This window comes from Triticum urartu, chromosome 6A (genome assembly GCF_056163025.1).
Source record: "Triticum urartu cultivar PI428250 chromosome 6A, HENAU_Tu73, whole genome shotgun sequence".
NCBI classification, from domain to species: Eukaryota; Viridiplantae; Streptophyta; class Magnoliopsida; order Poales; family Poaceae; genus Triticum; species Triticum urartu.
Genome location: NC_141878.1, coordinates 43603524 through 43619092, shown reverse-complemented (window position 1 = coordinate 43619092; position 15569 = coordinate 43603524). Strand labels below are relative to the sequence as shown.

At 44.0% G+C, this 15569-nt stretch overlaps 1 protein-coding gene across 1 annotated transcript; it reads right to left on the bottom strand.

Annotated features, from left to right (window-relative positions):
* Positions 1–2160: 2160 nt before the first annotated feature.
* Positions 2161–7617, bottom strand: LOC147963750 (uncharacterized). Its single transcript, XM_087529683.1, has 4 exons — positions 7237–7617; positions 6996–7104; positions 6241–6909; positions 2161–2354 (listed from the first exon to the last, which is right to left on the bottom strand). Exons 1-4 carry the CDS (start codon positions 7615–7617, stop codon positions 2161–2163), a joined length of 1353 nt encoding a protein of 450 aa, XP_087385809.1.
* Between the last annotated feature and the right edge of the window lie 7952 nt (positions 7618–15569).

Genomic DNA, 15569 nt, shown 5'->3' with positions numbered 1-15569 from the left:
ACCAGCGCTTCAGGCGCTGGCTGGCTCTACCGGCGCTCACTAGCGACCGGGTAGCGGGCCAGCCCACCAACTGAGTAAACAAAGCAGACGCGAAGGAAAAAAAACAGCCATCAAACCTAAATGGAAACATGGGTTTAGGGGGATTCGAACCCAGAAACACATCATTTGTGGTTTGATGCTATAACCACAACATCGGGCTAGCTCTTCTGTACAATCACACAAAAACAGTCCTACTTAACGTTTTCTTTAGTAAAACCAATATAAATTATTTTGAAAAAAGAAAAGGTAAAATTTGAAAAGAAGATCATCAATATTTAGAAATTTCATAGATTTATCTAAAAAGTCCATTGATTACATCATCGATTTTTTAAAAAGTCCATCCATTTTGAAAAAAAAGAGTTCATCGATTTAAAAAAAATCATCGGTTTTTAAAAAGATTTCATCGATTTTGAAAAGAGTTCATCGGTTTTGAAGAAAGTTCATCGACTTGGAAAAAAACATCGGTTTTAAAAATGAGTTCATCAATTTTGAAAAAGAGTTCACCGATTTTGAACAAAAATTCATCGAATTGAAAAAATAGTTCATCGGTTTTGGAAAAAAGTTGACAAACTTAGAAAATAGTTCATGAATTTAAAAAAAGTCATCGAATTTGAAAAAAATCACTGATTCGAAAAAAGTTCATCGGTTTGTTTTTCCCATAAACTACAAAAAAAGTTCATCGAAATTTAAAAAAGTTCATTGACCTTGAAAAAAGTTCATCAAATTTGAAAATTAGTTCATCGAATTTGACAACAACTTCACAAAATTCGAAAAAAAAAGTTCACCAAATTGGAAAAATAGTTCATCGAATTTGAAAAAAGTTCACCGGAATTCAAAAAAAATCCTGGATTTCAAAAATAGTTCACCGCGTTTGATTTTTTTATCAAATTCCAAAATAAAAGTTTGTTGAATTGGATAAAAGTTCATCTAATATGAAAAAAATTCATTGAATTGGAAAAAGTTCAGAAATTTGAAGAGAATGTTCACGTATTTAGAAAAAACAATAAAAAAATATATAAACGGAACAAAAACAGTTCTAAGGAAAGCGAAAAAATAAAAAACCGAACGAAACTCTTCCAAGAAAAACTAAGAAAAAGAAACAAGAAAGAAGAAAAAAAGTAAAAAACTGATGAGAGACGCAAAAGGTGCGGTGGCTGTGGTGGTTAGCGTAATGTGCATATGACCAGCAAGTCACGGTTCAATTCCCACTGCGCTTGTAGTATTTTTGCGCCTTAATAAAGAGGAGGAAAAAAATGAAATGGGCCGGCCCGCGTGGAGAATGGGAGTGTGCGCCCGTTTGCCTTAACACCTAAAATGGGCGCTTAAGGCGCCGTTTAGGAAATGCCACGATATTAGGCTTTGCTGTCGAATATAGACAACATGTAATACTTACTATGGTGGCTAGGTTGCCTTTGTTGTCTGGTCCAGGTTGCTTGTTTGACCCATTGCAGACACAATTTTTCATATTAATTTCCTATTCATACTGTTTCATAACGGGTGGACCTCAAAAGAGACAAAGTTACGTTTGTGAGCTTTTTTTAGAAAAAAAACAAGAGGCTTTTTCCTGAAAGAAAAATTTGAGGAGTTTTTTGCAAAAAGATCAGGCTACATTCCTTCGCCTCGTCTCCCATTCACTTACGGGTGGGTCCCGCGCCTTGTTGGCGCAGCATCATATACGTATACAGACGTGATTAGCACCGCAGATCCCTGGTTTGATTCTCATGCGATGAGGGAGTTTTTCTTTAAAAAAATTGACAGGTGGATCCCACATAGGTAGAGAGAGGGTGCTGTGATGTTTGACCAGTCAATGAGGCAAAATACGGAGCTATATAGTGAGGCAGTGACCGTATAATCACCTCAAGTCGTATATAATGACTGTATTAACCGTATTTTTAAATACAATAATCAAAGTGAGCTTTCAACACAAGCCACATATGCATTTTACTCAAGTTTTTTCACCGGTTCAATGTATCCCACAAGTTTTAGTATCAAACTGACTTTTTAAGTTGAGATACCGGTGGTGTAATTGACTCTGCAACCAGCTTTGCATCCGATCCCTCGTCTCCAGTCCAATAAGCTCTGCTTCTCCGTCGCCCGCCGCCGCCAGCCCTCCACCGCTGCTCATAGGCTGCTCTGCTTCTCCCCGCCACCTCCTCTGCTGGCCTCATCCGCCACTTCCCCTGCTGATGTGCTTCTCCCCTGCACTGCTCCTGCCCTGCTCTCCCCTCCCCTCCGCCTCCCTAATTCTGCACCTCGTCGCTGGTGCTCGCCGACGGTGCCGCGCCGGCTCTCTGACGTGTTGGTGAAACTGAAGTCTGAAGATTGAGTGTTGCTAGGTACAGGCATTAGCAGCCAGCAACAGACATTCTGAAATTGTTGCATTCGTTTGTGCACATGTGTGTTCAGGTGGAGAGCAGAGGCAAATGGGTGTAAGCCGCACCCACTTTGCAACCCTGATCTCTTTCTCTGCCTGTACCCCCACGCAGGTAAGGTTATGCCATGACGTCTAGGAGTTCTGACAGCTGCCGGTGTTGCGTCCTGTAAATCAGTGTGGAAACAATCTTATTGTTATTATGTACTCCCTAGTGTTCTAAAACGCTCTTATATTTCTTTACGGAGGGAGTAGTTGTTGAGTTTTGGTACATACGGGATGGATATTATTTGGCTCCCTGATATTTCTTAGCTTTTTTATCTGTTTCAGTCAGCGACATGGAGCTATAACTTGCGCAATTGATCGAGGCATAAAATACATTCTTACAGTGATGGTGTTCAATGTTGTCACGGTTGCTTTTGGTAATTTATGCCACTTATTCTCGGTCTTGCGTCAGCTCTGTCTGCCTTGCGCTTTTGCTTCTTATTTACAGATCGGTGAGGTGTCAAGTATACTTGCCTACAACTTTGGTTCCACTTTTGCTTGGATAATTTCAGTTTCAGTCGCTACTTGTATTGCTTTCACTTTGGTTGTCACACAGGTACCAACACTGTGCTCTGTCATCACATCTGTGTCTTAGGATATTGTTATTACCTTGAATGCTCAATTTAAGGATGTCTTTCTTATCATGTATTACTCCGTTCCCCCATAGATTGGTTGTTTAAATATATTTTATTGCTGTATTAACCACTTTTTTATAATGCCATCGGAAAGTCGAACTTCAAGGATGCAGCACTGAAAACCCAAAGTAGCCTTGCCTACCTGAACTTTGGGCAAAGTGTTGTATTTAGCTCGGCATTATCCACAGCAATGATTTTGAGCTCAAAGGTGGTGCTTTGGCTCTCCAGTGCATTGGTAATTCTTTATGTCAATTATTTTTATTTCATTTCTTCTGCTGTTTCATTTCTTATTTTCGTCAGACATGTTTTCATAGCAGTACATGCACATCAAGCAGAAAATTGCATCAGTAAGCAATCTGGCCCCTTTAGGCCTTTACGACCAAGAAGCGGAGTCGATCTCCCACATCCTAACTGAATTTGTCTTCGCCAGGGGGTTTGACAGTGTCCTCAGCACATGGTCGTTTCAGTTACTGTGTCCGCAGCCGGGCGACACCTTCAATTCATGGTTCTAATCAGCTGAAGAGCAAGCCAGCCCGGGCAAGATCAAGGCTTCACACTCCGTGATCCTGCTGACAATGTGACGCGGCGTGGAGATTACAAAATGACTGTTTTTTATTCTGTCAACCCGGATGTCGCTGTGCTGGTGGAGAAATAACCATTGAAGCAAAGTTCCGGGTGCTCGCTGGTGCAAAAGCACTACGCCGCCTGCACGCGCGCCCTCCTGAGTCCTGATGTTTGATCGCAGGCGTGTAGTGAAGCTGTACAGTCTATCTCACGGAAAAGTTGAGGATTTTTCAACGATGTTGCTACCACTGCAACATCAGTTAAAGGTTCCATTGGTTACTTAAATTTATCTAGTCATGTCCTCTGAATCATGAATCTGATGATTTATGAGTACACCATGTCCTCTGCTATATATGTAATAAGACCTATGATGTTCTTACATACGATTCCTGCTTGAGGAGTCATTGATTTTAACAGACAGAAAAGGCAAGGTGGATATCATCATCATCATCACATTAACGAGCATGTTAGACAGACAGCATAGTAGATGAACTGGAAACTGGAACTCTATCTGACTGACTGCAGATAGATTGTCAGCAGCCATCTGTGATTCCTGAAACATTCTCAATAGCTGGTGCAAATCATCATCATTATGATGTGTCTGTTCTTGACAGGAATTGCAAACACTTGCTACTTACAAGTATCCCCATGATATTTTGGTCTAAGAATCAAATCTGTAGACCCAAAGTGGTCGGGCCCTTCCCCGGACCCTGCGCAAGCGGGAGCTACGTGCACCGGGCAGCCCTTTTTAATCAAATCAATCCAAGTTTCACAAGTATACATGCATGCTCATAAAGAGAAGCAGTGTTTGCCAAACAATCCAGTTGGTTGAAGTCTCACAAAATCCAAGCTGATTCCAAGGAAAAGCAGAACAATCAAATTGATTTGCCGCCCTGCTCTATCAGTATTTTTGAAGCTTCTTACGATTCTATCATAAAACCACTGCATTTTCCAGTTATGCGAAATGATGATATAAAGAAAGTGCATGATCATCCACTCATTGCAAAAATCCCTATGGTGAAATGTTTCGTCAACGAATCACATTACAGAGATGAATGTCAGAAGAGCGACTACATCCAGCGCCAACAATTTCAGCAGTCCTGCAGCATAGGATCACGAGGCCAAAACACCAGTTCTGTCGACGGAACGGAGCAAGTTTACTTAGGAGAAGAAACACAAGAGCTGCTGATTGCATTTTTCTAAACCTATATCTATCTGTTCTATAGGCAAAAGCAGGCGTCCAGTTCTGCTGCCATCGTATCCTGAACATGTGAAAAACTCCCACTCTGATCTTCATCTACTCTGCATCGACATCCGGGTGTTGCAGCTCACATCCTAGGCTGAATTAGCAGAAATTATGAGCGAGTTAGGCAGCAGACATGATCAATAACAAGATCAAGGAGGAAAAAAAATCTTCAAACAATATAATGTGCAAGGAACTAAGCTTTATGCGCTATTGTAAGATACTCACTGAATTATATTCAAAGGTTTTCTTTTTTGAGGAATTAATTCAGAGGTAAGAAAATTAGTATATTATCTGCAAAGGTGAAATGAGACGACTGAACTTGATTTTCCTATCTATCTATAGGCAAATATTCCAGAATGGAACTGAATTGTTAGAATCAAGGACTGGACAAATCCACATGGCACCTACTATTTCCATCCAACTACTTCTACTCTTTTATAAGACTGCAACAGTTTCAGGCAACTACCAAATCCTAAATGAACTACTTTTTACTCTTCTATAATAACCTTTTTCCAAGCACGATCAGATTAGCACTCAACTAAAGTAAGATTCTAAATATTTTCATGCAGTGAAATAGTATCTACACCAAGATTTGTACACTGTGCATAATAGATTCAATACCAGAGTACACTCTTGGCAGAAGATCAGCAGGAGGCAGATGAATAATCTAAATCTCAGAATTTTATAGAATAAAAAAAACAAGATCAAAGATTACAACTCATGTACAAAATCTGAATACAGCTCATGTGCAGAAATAATATTCATTTTAGTATTGTTGGAACCTCATCAATTTTGTTGACAGAGTTATTCGGCGCATTTAAAACGGGCTAATTCAAACGGACATCACCATTAGTTCCCAACACGATTTGTACATGTTAAAGCCAAAAGGCGATGAATCAAATGATTTGGAGCTTTGTGTTCCATAATGATTTATTCCCCCAATAACATATCTTAATCTACTTATCAACAAGTTTGCAACAGTTGCAGACAATTCCTAACACCTATGAGTTTTAGACCACAAGAGTGTCAGAAAACAGTTTTTTACTTATCTACTGTCGAAGATTACATGCAGACAATTCCCAACACGTATGAGTTTTAGACCACAAGAGTTTCAGTTAACTGTTTTTCAGACTACAACAGTTTCAGTAAACTGTTTTTTCAGACTACAACAGTTTCAGTAAACTGTTTCAGGGACTAAAACAGCTTCAGTAAACTATTTCGAGCACAAGCAGATTAGCACAAAATTAAACCCCAAAAGATGATTGCAATGCAGCAAACAAGATCTAGACCAAAATCTGAACGTTGTGCATGACAAATGTAATCAAAGATCATCAGTGTACCTGACAGATTGTAGACGGGACCCCACTCGATCCAAGTACCGCAACACGGACAATGCTGCCGTCGGTCGTAGCAGTCCCCGCACAAGGAGACGTGCCCGCAGGGGTCAAGCTGCACAGCCGGCGGCCTGATCCAGCAATCCTGGCACCGCTGGATCGCCGCGTGGTGGTGCGGCGCCGCGTTGCCGGAGTGGGCAAGGTGGGGCTGTATCCCGAGGCGCGGCGGCACGAACTGGGGCAGAGGTCCCTGCAAGGCCACCCCCTGTCCCTGTGGGTGGAAGGACGGCATCGGAGGCGTCGGAGCGAAGTCGTCGTACCTCTGCGGAGGCGTCACCTCGTAGCGCCACTGTACGTCGATGAACAGCGCTGGGCGCCCAGGTGCGGAGACGTGGAAGCGCATGTGCTGCGGCCGCGCTGCGAACTGCATCGGGCGCGTCGCGTTGCCGTAGTGGGCGAGGCGCGGCGCCACGAACTGGGGCGGCGGCCCCTGGAGCGGAACCAGAGCCGTAGGCACCAGGCTGAGGTCGCGGGGCGGCGGCGGCTCGACCTGGAGCGCCTCGACGTCCTGCGGCTCGCCCTGGAGCGCCTCGAGGTCCTCAAAGAGATCTCCGAAGGTCGTCCCGAACATGTAGCCACCGAACGCCTGCGCAGCTGGCGAAAGGATGGGCGCCCCTGAACGAATTGCTCCGATTAGCCGGCAAGAACGCAAGAAATCAACACGGAACTTCGGCTCGGCTGAACCTGAAACTGATCCGCACCTGAGAGAAGTGCCGCCGCTGCGGCGAAGCTTCCCGGAGAGGCGCAGATCGGCGGCCTCGCGGAGATCGTCACCGCGGTAGATCTCGTCTCCGGCGCGGTATCACCCGCCTCGGGATCGTGCTCGTCGGCGGCGGCCGCGGTCTCCGCCGCGGTATCGCCCGCCTCGGCGTCCGCGGTCTCCGCCTCGGCATCGAGCTCCTCGTCGGAGGCCGCGGTCTCCGCCGCGGAATCGCCCCCCACGGTGGTGGCCGAGGTCTTCCCCGGAGCGGCACCGCCCCCCTCGGCCGCGTCGGCTGTGGCCGCAGTACCTGACGAGGTATCGTCCGCTCTCCCGCACAGCGAGTCAAGCGAGAGCTTGACGCTGTCCCTGTCGAAGGAGTAGCTGGGAGTCTTCCCTCCTTCCCGTCGGTCCTTGGCCTTTCTCAGCGGCCGCGCAGTTCTCCCGCTCCTCGGAGGGCGCGGTGGCGTGGTACCCAGAGGCGGAAAAGCGGTGTCGTCCAGGAGGTCGGGCATCGGCGGGGCGGGGGCGGGGGCGGGGGTCGGCGAGGAAGAGGCAGCGGCTGGGGCGGGGGCCGGCGAGGCGGGGGCGGGGGCCGGCGAGGAGGAGGAGGAGGACGCCATGGAAGCGGCCGTTGGGATTGGCGGGAGTCTGAAGGATTGGTGGGGGAGGCGGTTGGGCCGTTGGTAGGGGCCGGGTGGTGCCCTCCCGTATTTATGCACAGCGCAAGAATCACATAGCCACGGGCCGAATCCAGCGATGGAAGGGCATAACCTGCAGCCTGCACCATTTCTTCTTCACCTTCAGAACCGGAAATCATGCAATGGATGCACACCTTGCTAGGAGGAGCTGAAAACCAAATGTGCTTGGTTGCTGAATCTTCTGAGATGACACTAGACATCAACACATATATCTAAAGGAAAAAAAAGTTAAATATGTATTTGGAAAATGGTAAACGTGTATAAGATTTTTTTCCCCTTATGTATACGAAAAACGTCATTCTGTATGAGAAAAAGTAGACATCAAAACGATATCTGCAAAAACAAATCATGTATCTGAAAAATGTTAAACGTGTCTAAGAAAAATGTTTCTAATGTATATGAAAATTGTACAAATTGTATAAAAAATTAGCCATCAAAACAAATATATGAGAAACAATTGTTAAACATATATTTGAAAAATGTTAAATGAGTATAAAATAATATTCCGACTATATGCAAAAATGTACAATCTGTATGAAAAAAATCTCAAAACATATATATTTTTAAAGTTAATCATGTATTTTAAAAATAATAAATGTGGATAAAAAGGGTTGCTGCTATATACGGAGAATGTACAATGCATATGAAAAAGGTACAAAAACAAAGAGAAAAAGAAAAACAAGAAAAACCGAAGAAACCGAAGCAAAACAGTGGAACATAGTGAAAAATAAAATAAAAACCCAGGAAAACCAAGAAAAATTGATGACAAACAATGGAACAATTGTGAAAACCAAGAAAAAAAGATAAAACCAAAAAAGAAACCCAAAGAAAACGAACAAAAATCTGATGGAAGCTGACAAAGAAACAAAAGAAAAGGAAAGAAAAGGAAAGAAACCGAGAAAGAAACAAAGAAAACCGGTGAAAACCCTAGAAAACAGAAAAACGAAGATAAACCAGTGAAGAAAAAAATTAGCCATCAAAACAAATATATGAAAAAAATGTTAAACATATATTTGAAAAATGTTAAATGAGTATAAAATAATGTTCCAACTGTATGCAAAAAATGTACAATCTGTATGAAAAAACATCTCACAATATATATATATTTTTAAAGTTAATCGTGTGTGTTAAAAATAATAAATGTGGATAAAAAAGGGTTCCTGCTATACACGGAGAATGTACAATGTGTATGAAAAAGGTATAAAAACAAAGAAAACCAAAGAGAAAAAGAAAACAGGAAAAAAAAAGAGAAACCAATGCAAAATAGTGGAACATAGTGAAAAATAATATAAAAACGAAAGAAAACCAAGAAAAACCGAAGCAAAAGAAATCGATGACAAACAGTGGAACAATTGTGAAAACCAAGAAAAACGATAAAACCAAAAGAGTAACCCAAAGAAAATGAAAAAAAAAATCTGATGGAAGCTGACAAAGAAACAAAAGAAAATCAAAGAAAATCGAGAAAGAAACAAATAAACCAGATGAAAAAGAAGAAGAAGAAGAAAAGAAAAACATTGAAAGAAACAAGGAAACACGGTGAAAAACCTAGAAAACTAAAAAATGGAGATAAACGAATGAAGAAACAAAAAAAACAATGGATAAATTCAGTTGAGTGAGATATAGCCTTCACACTTGGTTGGTGGAAGTTATATTATATATACCATTTCAGGAAAATTCAGATTCAGATGGTGCATGAGCCCGCCTGGTTCTCATGACATGCATTTTGGAAAGATGGTGCTGCTCTGAGAGGAAGCTGGATTCTATTGGTGGGTGCCATCACAATTTAAGAAATTTTCAACTTGGATGCCTCGTTGCTCCTGTGAGCGCCGACGATGTGGCGAACCCTCGCCTCAGCCTTCGGCGTCTCCTCTCTCCTCCTGTCCTCCTCTCGCAGTTGCCGATGGGTTCCATCGGGCGAAGCGCAGATGGCATTGGCGGCTGAGAGGCCTTCCCTCCCTCCTCGAAAGGGAGCGGTGTCGCCGGATGCAGCTGCCCATCGGGGCCATGACACTCCATGAGGGGTGTGGTGGCGGAGCAAAATGCAAGAACGCTGCAGGGGCGTGTGGGACGCGGTGGCTTGATGGCGTCGGATGTGCTCTACGTGGCGCATCTCGCTAGTGGTGGCAGATGGTGCCGCCCCTCCTACGTTTGCTGGCTGGCGTGCTGCAACGGGGTTGGGCTCAGTGGATTGCAGCTTGCTTTGGATGGAGCTCCTTGTGGACGCGGAGAATTGAGCCCTAGCGAGCTTGGGGTTACAGCGAGCTCACTCATTCGTACCAGTAATCGTACCACTCCCAGGCGAAAATTCACTAATAGAGAAAAAAGCATTAGCAACGGCCCTCAGAAGTGGTTGTGATCGAGCAGAACAAAGTTGCCTCTAATATTTCAGTGGAGGCGGCTATTTTCGCCATGGAGGGTTTGGAAATTTGAAACCGCCAATAATAATCCACGGAGGCGGTTTTGAATGCCTAACCGCCTCCGGTTCGTAAGTATTAGAGGAGGCTTTGTAGCTATAACCGCCTATGTGGTCGATCACTTCACTTATATCTATTTCCCTCATTCATCCCAGTCTTGGGTCACCCCTACATCTCAGATCCCTTGCGACGCCAACCCTCAAGCAGTTGTCGTGTTGTGTGTGCTCGCCGACTTGCTATGGCTGACCGTGGGCGCGGCCACCACCGTTATGATCTCAACGAGTAAGGTTAGTGCTCCAAGCCTCTACATCTCCTCCCAGTCCCCCCCCCCACACACAAATCACCCACAAAAAAATTTCGACCTAGATAGATTGCAGTGCTTAATTATACAAGTAGGTAGATGTCATTCATTAGTGCTACATCTATTCATTGGTACCACAACTACTAGAATTTGTACAAAATTAGATAGATAAACTATTGTACTACTCATCGGAGGAGGAGATGTCGATGACATTGGACCCAAAGGCCTCGTGGTCGTGGGTGCCGACAGGCATACTCCCCATCAGGTGGTGCTTGTCATCGCCACCATCGTCGTCGGGTCACCGAGGTCACGAAGCATCTCCTCTGTCTCGCACCTCGTGTTGGCAGGCAACAGTTGGCAGCGACCTCACGCTAGTCGGCGATCAATTTATGCGATGGTACGGTCCTCCACAACCACTTCAGGGACCATGAGGATGGCGGCATTGAGACGACGTCCGCCAGCTCTCTAGCGATTTGGCCCTCGCAGCGGCGTGCTTCGCCAGCACTCACGCCATCTGAAAGCCTCTGCCAGCCTCCACCTCCACCTCAACCTCCATACCCTCCTCCTCAACCTACTTTTTATTTATCAATTATGTTTCCTTAATCTAATGTGTGTGCGTGTGTGTGTGTCTTTCTCTCTCTGTGTGAGTGTGTGTATCTCCAACCCTTTCTCCCCTAAACACAACAAATTTATTCTTTTTTTGCGAGTAACAACAAATTTATGTTACTTGGTAAATGTGTCTCTCAAGCAAGAAAATTGTTTTCTTGTAGTTCCAAGCAAGAGAATAATCATTCCTCAAAGAAATAAAGAATGTAGATGAAAGACTGGCAAGAGAAAAGACTGGCCTTGAAAAAGAGGGCCACCACATATGCAACGAACTGCAAAAGGAAAATGAGCAAAGATAAGAACCGTGGAAAAGGTCTCTCCAACAACAAATTTATGTTACTTGGTAAATGTGTCTCTCAAGCAAGAAAATTGTTTTCTTGTAGTTCCAAGCAAGAGAAAAATCATTCCTCAAAGAAAGAAAGGAGGTAGATGAAAGACTGGCCTCGAATAAGAGGGCCACCATATATGCAGCGAATTGCAAAAGGCAAATGAGCAAAGATAAGAACTATGGAAAAAGCATCTCCAGATGAATTCCCTAATTCAACTGTTACAAGAAAAATTGCAGCGCAAGAAAGTGCATGTTGTTGGACGAGCTGAAGAGATGGATCAAACAAATGGGAATGGTGTATTCGGCTCTAGTAGCATTGTTTCCTTAACATAGTTCACCTACACGGAGATAAAAGATGCGACAAACAACTTTCATGGCTCTAGGAAGATTGGGGATCGATGGTGGGTGCGGAACCGTCTACAAGGGACTTATCTATCACAATATTGTGCCACAAAAAACTCAACCATGAAGGTGCAACATGAGATAAAGAGTTCAATGATGAGGTAGTTTTTGTTATTCTTGCAAACATACTGTCATGGCATCATATTAGCAGTAAGAAATGTTTTCATCTTAGAAAAACTAGAATGGTGCATCTGAATGTATATGTTTCCTACATATTACAGGTAGAAACACTTTGCAAGAAGAGACATCTGACCTTGTCACTCTAATAGGAGTGTGCAGGGAGGCCTACGCATTAGTCTTTGAATTCTGGTAGAATGGAAGCCTAGAGGATTGTCTGAAGTGCAAGCACCAACCGGAGCCCCTCTTTGGAGGATGCATATTAGAATGGTCGCCAACATCTACACGAGGCTTATCTTCCTCTACTCCAACAAACAAAAAGGAATCACCCATGGAGACCTAAAGCCTAAAAATTGCCTCCTCGACACTAACTTTGTATGCAAACCTGTATGCTTTGGGATCTCCCGTCCCTTGACGTCACAAACACTACCGTTTCCCCTTACGACAAAAATGTTGGAAATATGTCCTAGAGGCAATAATATTGTATTATTTATTTTCACATTTATAATTAAGAGTTATCCCAATATTCTATGTTGTAACTAATATGATTCTAGGATATGTGATTCATAGAAAAACTCATAAGCACGTGTGGAATGTTAAACAGTAAAACCTGATTCTTAGTCTTGCCTCTAGGACTAGCTCAAGTGTTGTATGTTGATCATGTTTTCCTGATCTTGAGATTTCATTAAGTGTAATGATAGTCCCAAAAACAACATTGAGGGTATGATGTTAGAAGAACGATCATATTAAATTGACCCAACTTGTTCGTTATACTTTGAGATGTAATCATCACAAGTTTATTGATATTACATGGAGAGTTAATGTATGCTTTAGTTGCTTAGACCATGAGAGTATTGTAGTCATTTCATATCGGACGGTTGTCTTTGGGGTTGCTCAAATGTTATATGTAACATGGTGATCATAACGACAACTTTCAGGTTCATCGAAAAGTATATATGGCAAGGGGCTAGATAGCTCAAGAGCGGAATTTGCTCCTTCAAAGATGAAGAGATATTCTTAGGGCCCTCTTTGTGTGACGGCATCCATCGTCGTATGGCTAGACACAGGTGACTAGGTCAGAGGGATGTTGGAACATGTCAACGAGAAAGAAGAACAAAACCGGTAACAAGGAGACCGGTATAGTGAGCATGAGAATGAGTCAAGTGGATACCGATATATCTCACCTCGGGTTTTGTAAAGTATCACGAACCAAATATGATAGCATATTATAACCAAAGGTTCACTCGAATATACTTTGTGTATTCATATGATCAATATGGATGTCCACAGTTCCGCTATTGGTCATTGAACGAAAGGGAGTTTCGTTCATGTCTATGTTTTACTGAACCTACAGGGTCACACACTTAAGGGAATCATGATCTGTTGAGTGTTAGTGGAGTAAGAGTTATGACAAAATATTCACGAAATAGTTTTGGGAATGCTAGAAATAGTTTCGAGAGAAACTAGAAGCGTTTCGGGGTTACCGGAAGAGTTTTGGGGTCTACCGAGTAATACCAAGAATTGATATATAGGTGGAAAAAGAGTTTATAACATTTTCCTTAGTTCAACGATCGTTTGATCTTTAGAGCTACATGTACTAGTGTAATTTGGTAATTTCAGCGCATGATTTCCTTCAAGAGGAGTACATATAGTTAAAAAATAGGGAGCTGAAATAAGTTGGCTATCTATAAGGGCATGAGCCCCCTTCCTCTCTGGTAGCTTGCAAAGTGATTCTCTAAGCACTAACCATAGAATCGTCTATTCCTCTCTAGGATGGGCAAGGAGTTGGAGGTTAGGGGGACGACGACACCTATGTGTATCATGTTGGGGAACGTAGCATGCCATTTCAAAAAAAATTCCTACGATCACGCAAGATCTATCTAGGAGATGCATAGCAACGAGAGGGGGAGAGTGTGTCCACATACCCTCGTAGACCGAAAGCGGAAGCGTTAGGTTAACGCGGTTGATGTAGTCGAGCGTCTTCATGGTCCAACCGATCTAGTACCGAACGTACGGCACCGAGTTCAGCACATGTTCAGCTCAATGATGTCCCTCAAACTCTTGATCTAGTAGAGGGTCGAGGGAGAGTTTTGTCAGCACGATGGTGTGGTGACGGTGATGGTGATGTGATCCGCGCAGAGCTTCTCCTAAGCACTACGACACTATGACCGGAGGAGTAAACTGTGGAGGGGGGCACCGCACACGGCTAAGAGAATAATTGATCTGCTATGGAGTGCCCCCTTCCCCCGTATATAAATGAGGAGGGAAGGAGGAGGCCGGCCAGGAGGGGGTGCGCCAAGGGGGGGGGTCCTACTAGGACTCCACTCCTAGTAGGATTCGCCCTCCTTCTTTTCCTTCTTACGGAGGGGGAAAAGGGGGAAGGGGAGGGAAGACGAGAAGGAAAGGGGGGCGCGCCCCCTCCCCTAGTCCAATTCGGACTCCCCATGGGAGGAGGCGCGGCCACCCCTTGTGGGCTTCCTCCCCTCTCCCCTATGTCCCATGTAGGCCCAACAATACGGGGGGGGGGGGGGGTCCGGTAACCCCTCGGTACTCCGAAATATACCCGAACCATTCCGAAACCATTCCGGTGCCCGAATATCATCGTCCAATATATCAATATTTACCTCTCGACCATTTCGAGACCCCTCGTCATGTACGTGATCTCATCCGGGACTCCAAACAATCTTCAGTCACCAAAACACATAACTCATAATACAAATCGTCATCGAACGTTAAGCGCGCGGACCCTACGGGTTCGAGAATTATGTAGACATGACCGAGACATATCCCCGGTCAATAACCAATAGCGGAACCTGGATGCTCATATTGGTTCCTACATATTCTACGAAGATCTTTATTGGTCAAACCTCAATAACAACATACGTTATTCCCTTCGTCATCGGTATGTTACTTGCCCGAGATTCGAACGTCGGTATCATCATACCTAGTTCAATCTCGTTACCGGAAAGTCTATTTACTAATTCCGTAATGCATCATCCCGTAACTAACTCATTAGTCACATTTCTTGCAAGGCTTATAGTGATATGCATTACCGAGAGGGCCTAGAGATACCTCTCATAAGCGGTTTCCAGCAAGGTATTCTCTGCAAGCACTGACATTATCGGTAACAGACAGTTTTGTGATAAGGTAATTTGTAACAAGTAACAAGTAATGAAAGTAAATAAGGTGCAGCAAGATGGCCCAATCCTTTTTGTAGCAAAGGACAAGCCTGGACAAATGTAACGCCCTCGATGCGGCTATATCTCCCACGTGTCGAGGCACGACTTAGAGGCATAACCGCATTGAAAGCAATGTCGCAAGTTAGGCAATCATCACAACATCCCATGTAATATAGATAATAAAGGGGAGATACATAGTTGGCTTACACTCGCCACATCAATCAAGTACATAAATAGCATTACAACATTCAAACACTCATGGCCCGACTACGGCGCCAAAATAAAAGATAACCCAACATGCGACACGGTCCCGATCACCCCCAACTAGGCACCACTACTGATCATCAGGGAAAGACACGTAGTATCATTGAGAGTCCTCGTCGAACTCCCACTTGAGCTCGAGTGCGTCACCTGGAGCGGAATCATCAGGCCCTGCATCTGGTTTGGAAGTAATCTGTGAGCCACAGGGACTCAGCAATCTCGCACCCTCACGATCAAGACTATATAAGCTTAATAGGTAATGCAAG

What these genes read in the sequence shown, in the direction of transcription:
- LOC147963750 (XM_087529683.1), bottom strand. Translation starts at nt 7,617, where the DNA reads ATGGCGTCCTCCTCCTCCTCCTCGCCGGCCCCCGCCCCCGCCTCGCCG. An exon ending in GGAAGACCTCGGCCACCACC is followed by an intron (nt 7,105 to 7,236) that starts GTGGGGGGCGAT and finishes CACGATCCCGAG; the next exon opens with GCGGGTGATACCGCGCCGGA. An exon ending in AGCGGCGGCACTTCTCTCAG is followed by an intron (nt 6,910 to 6,995) that starts GTGCGGATCAGT and finishes CAATTCGTTCAG; the next exon opens with GGGCGCCCATCCTTTCGCCA.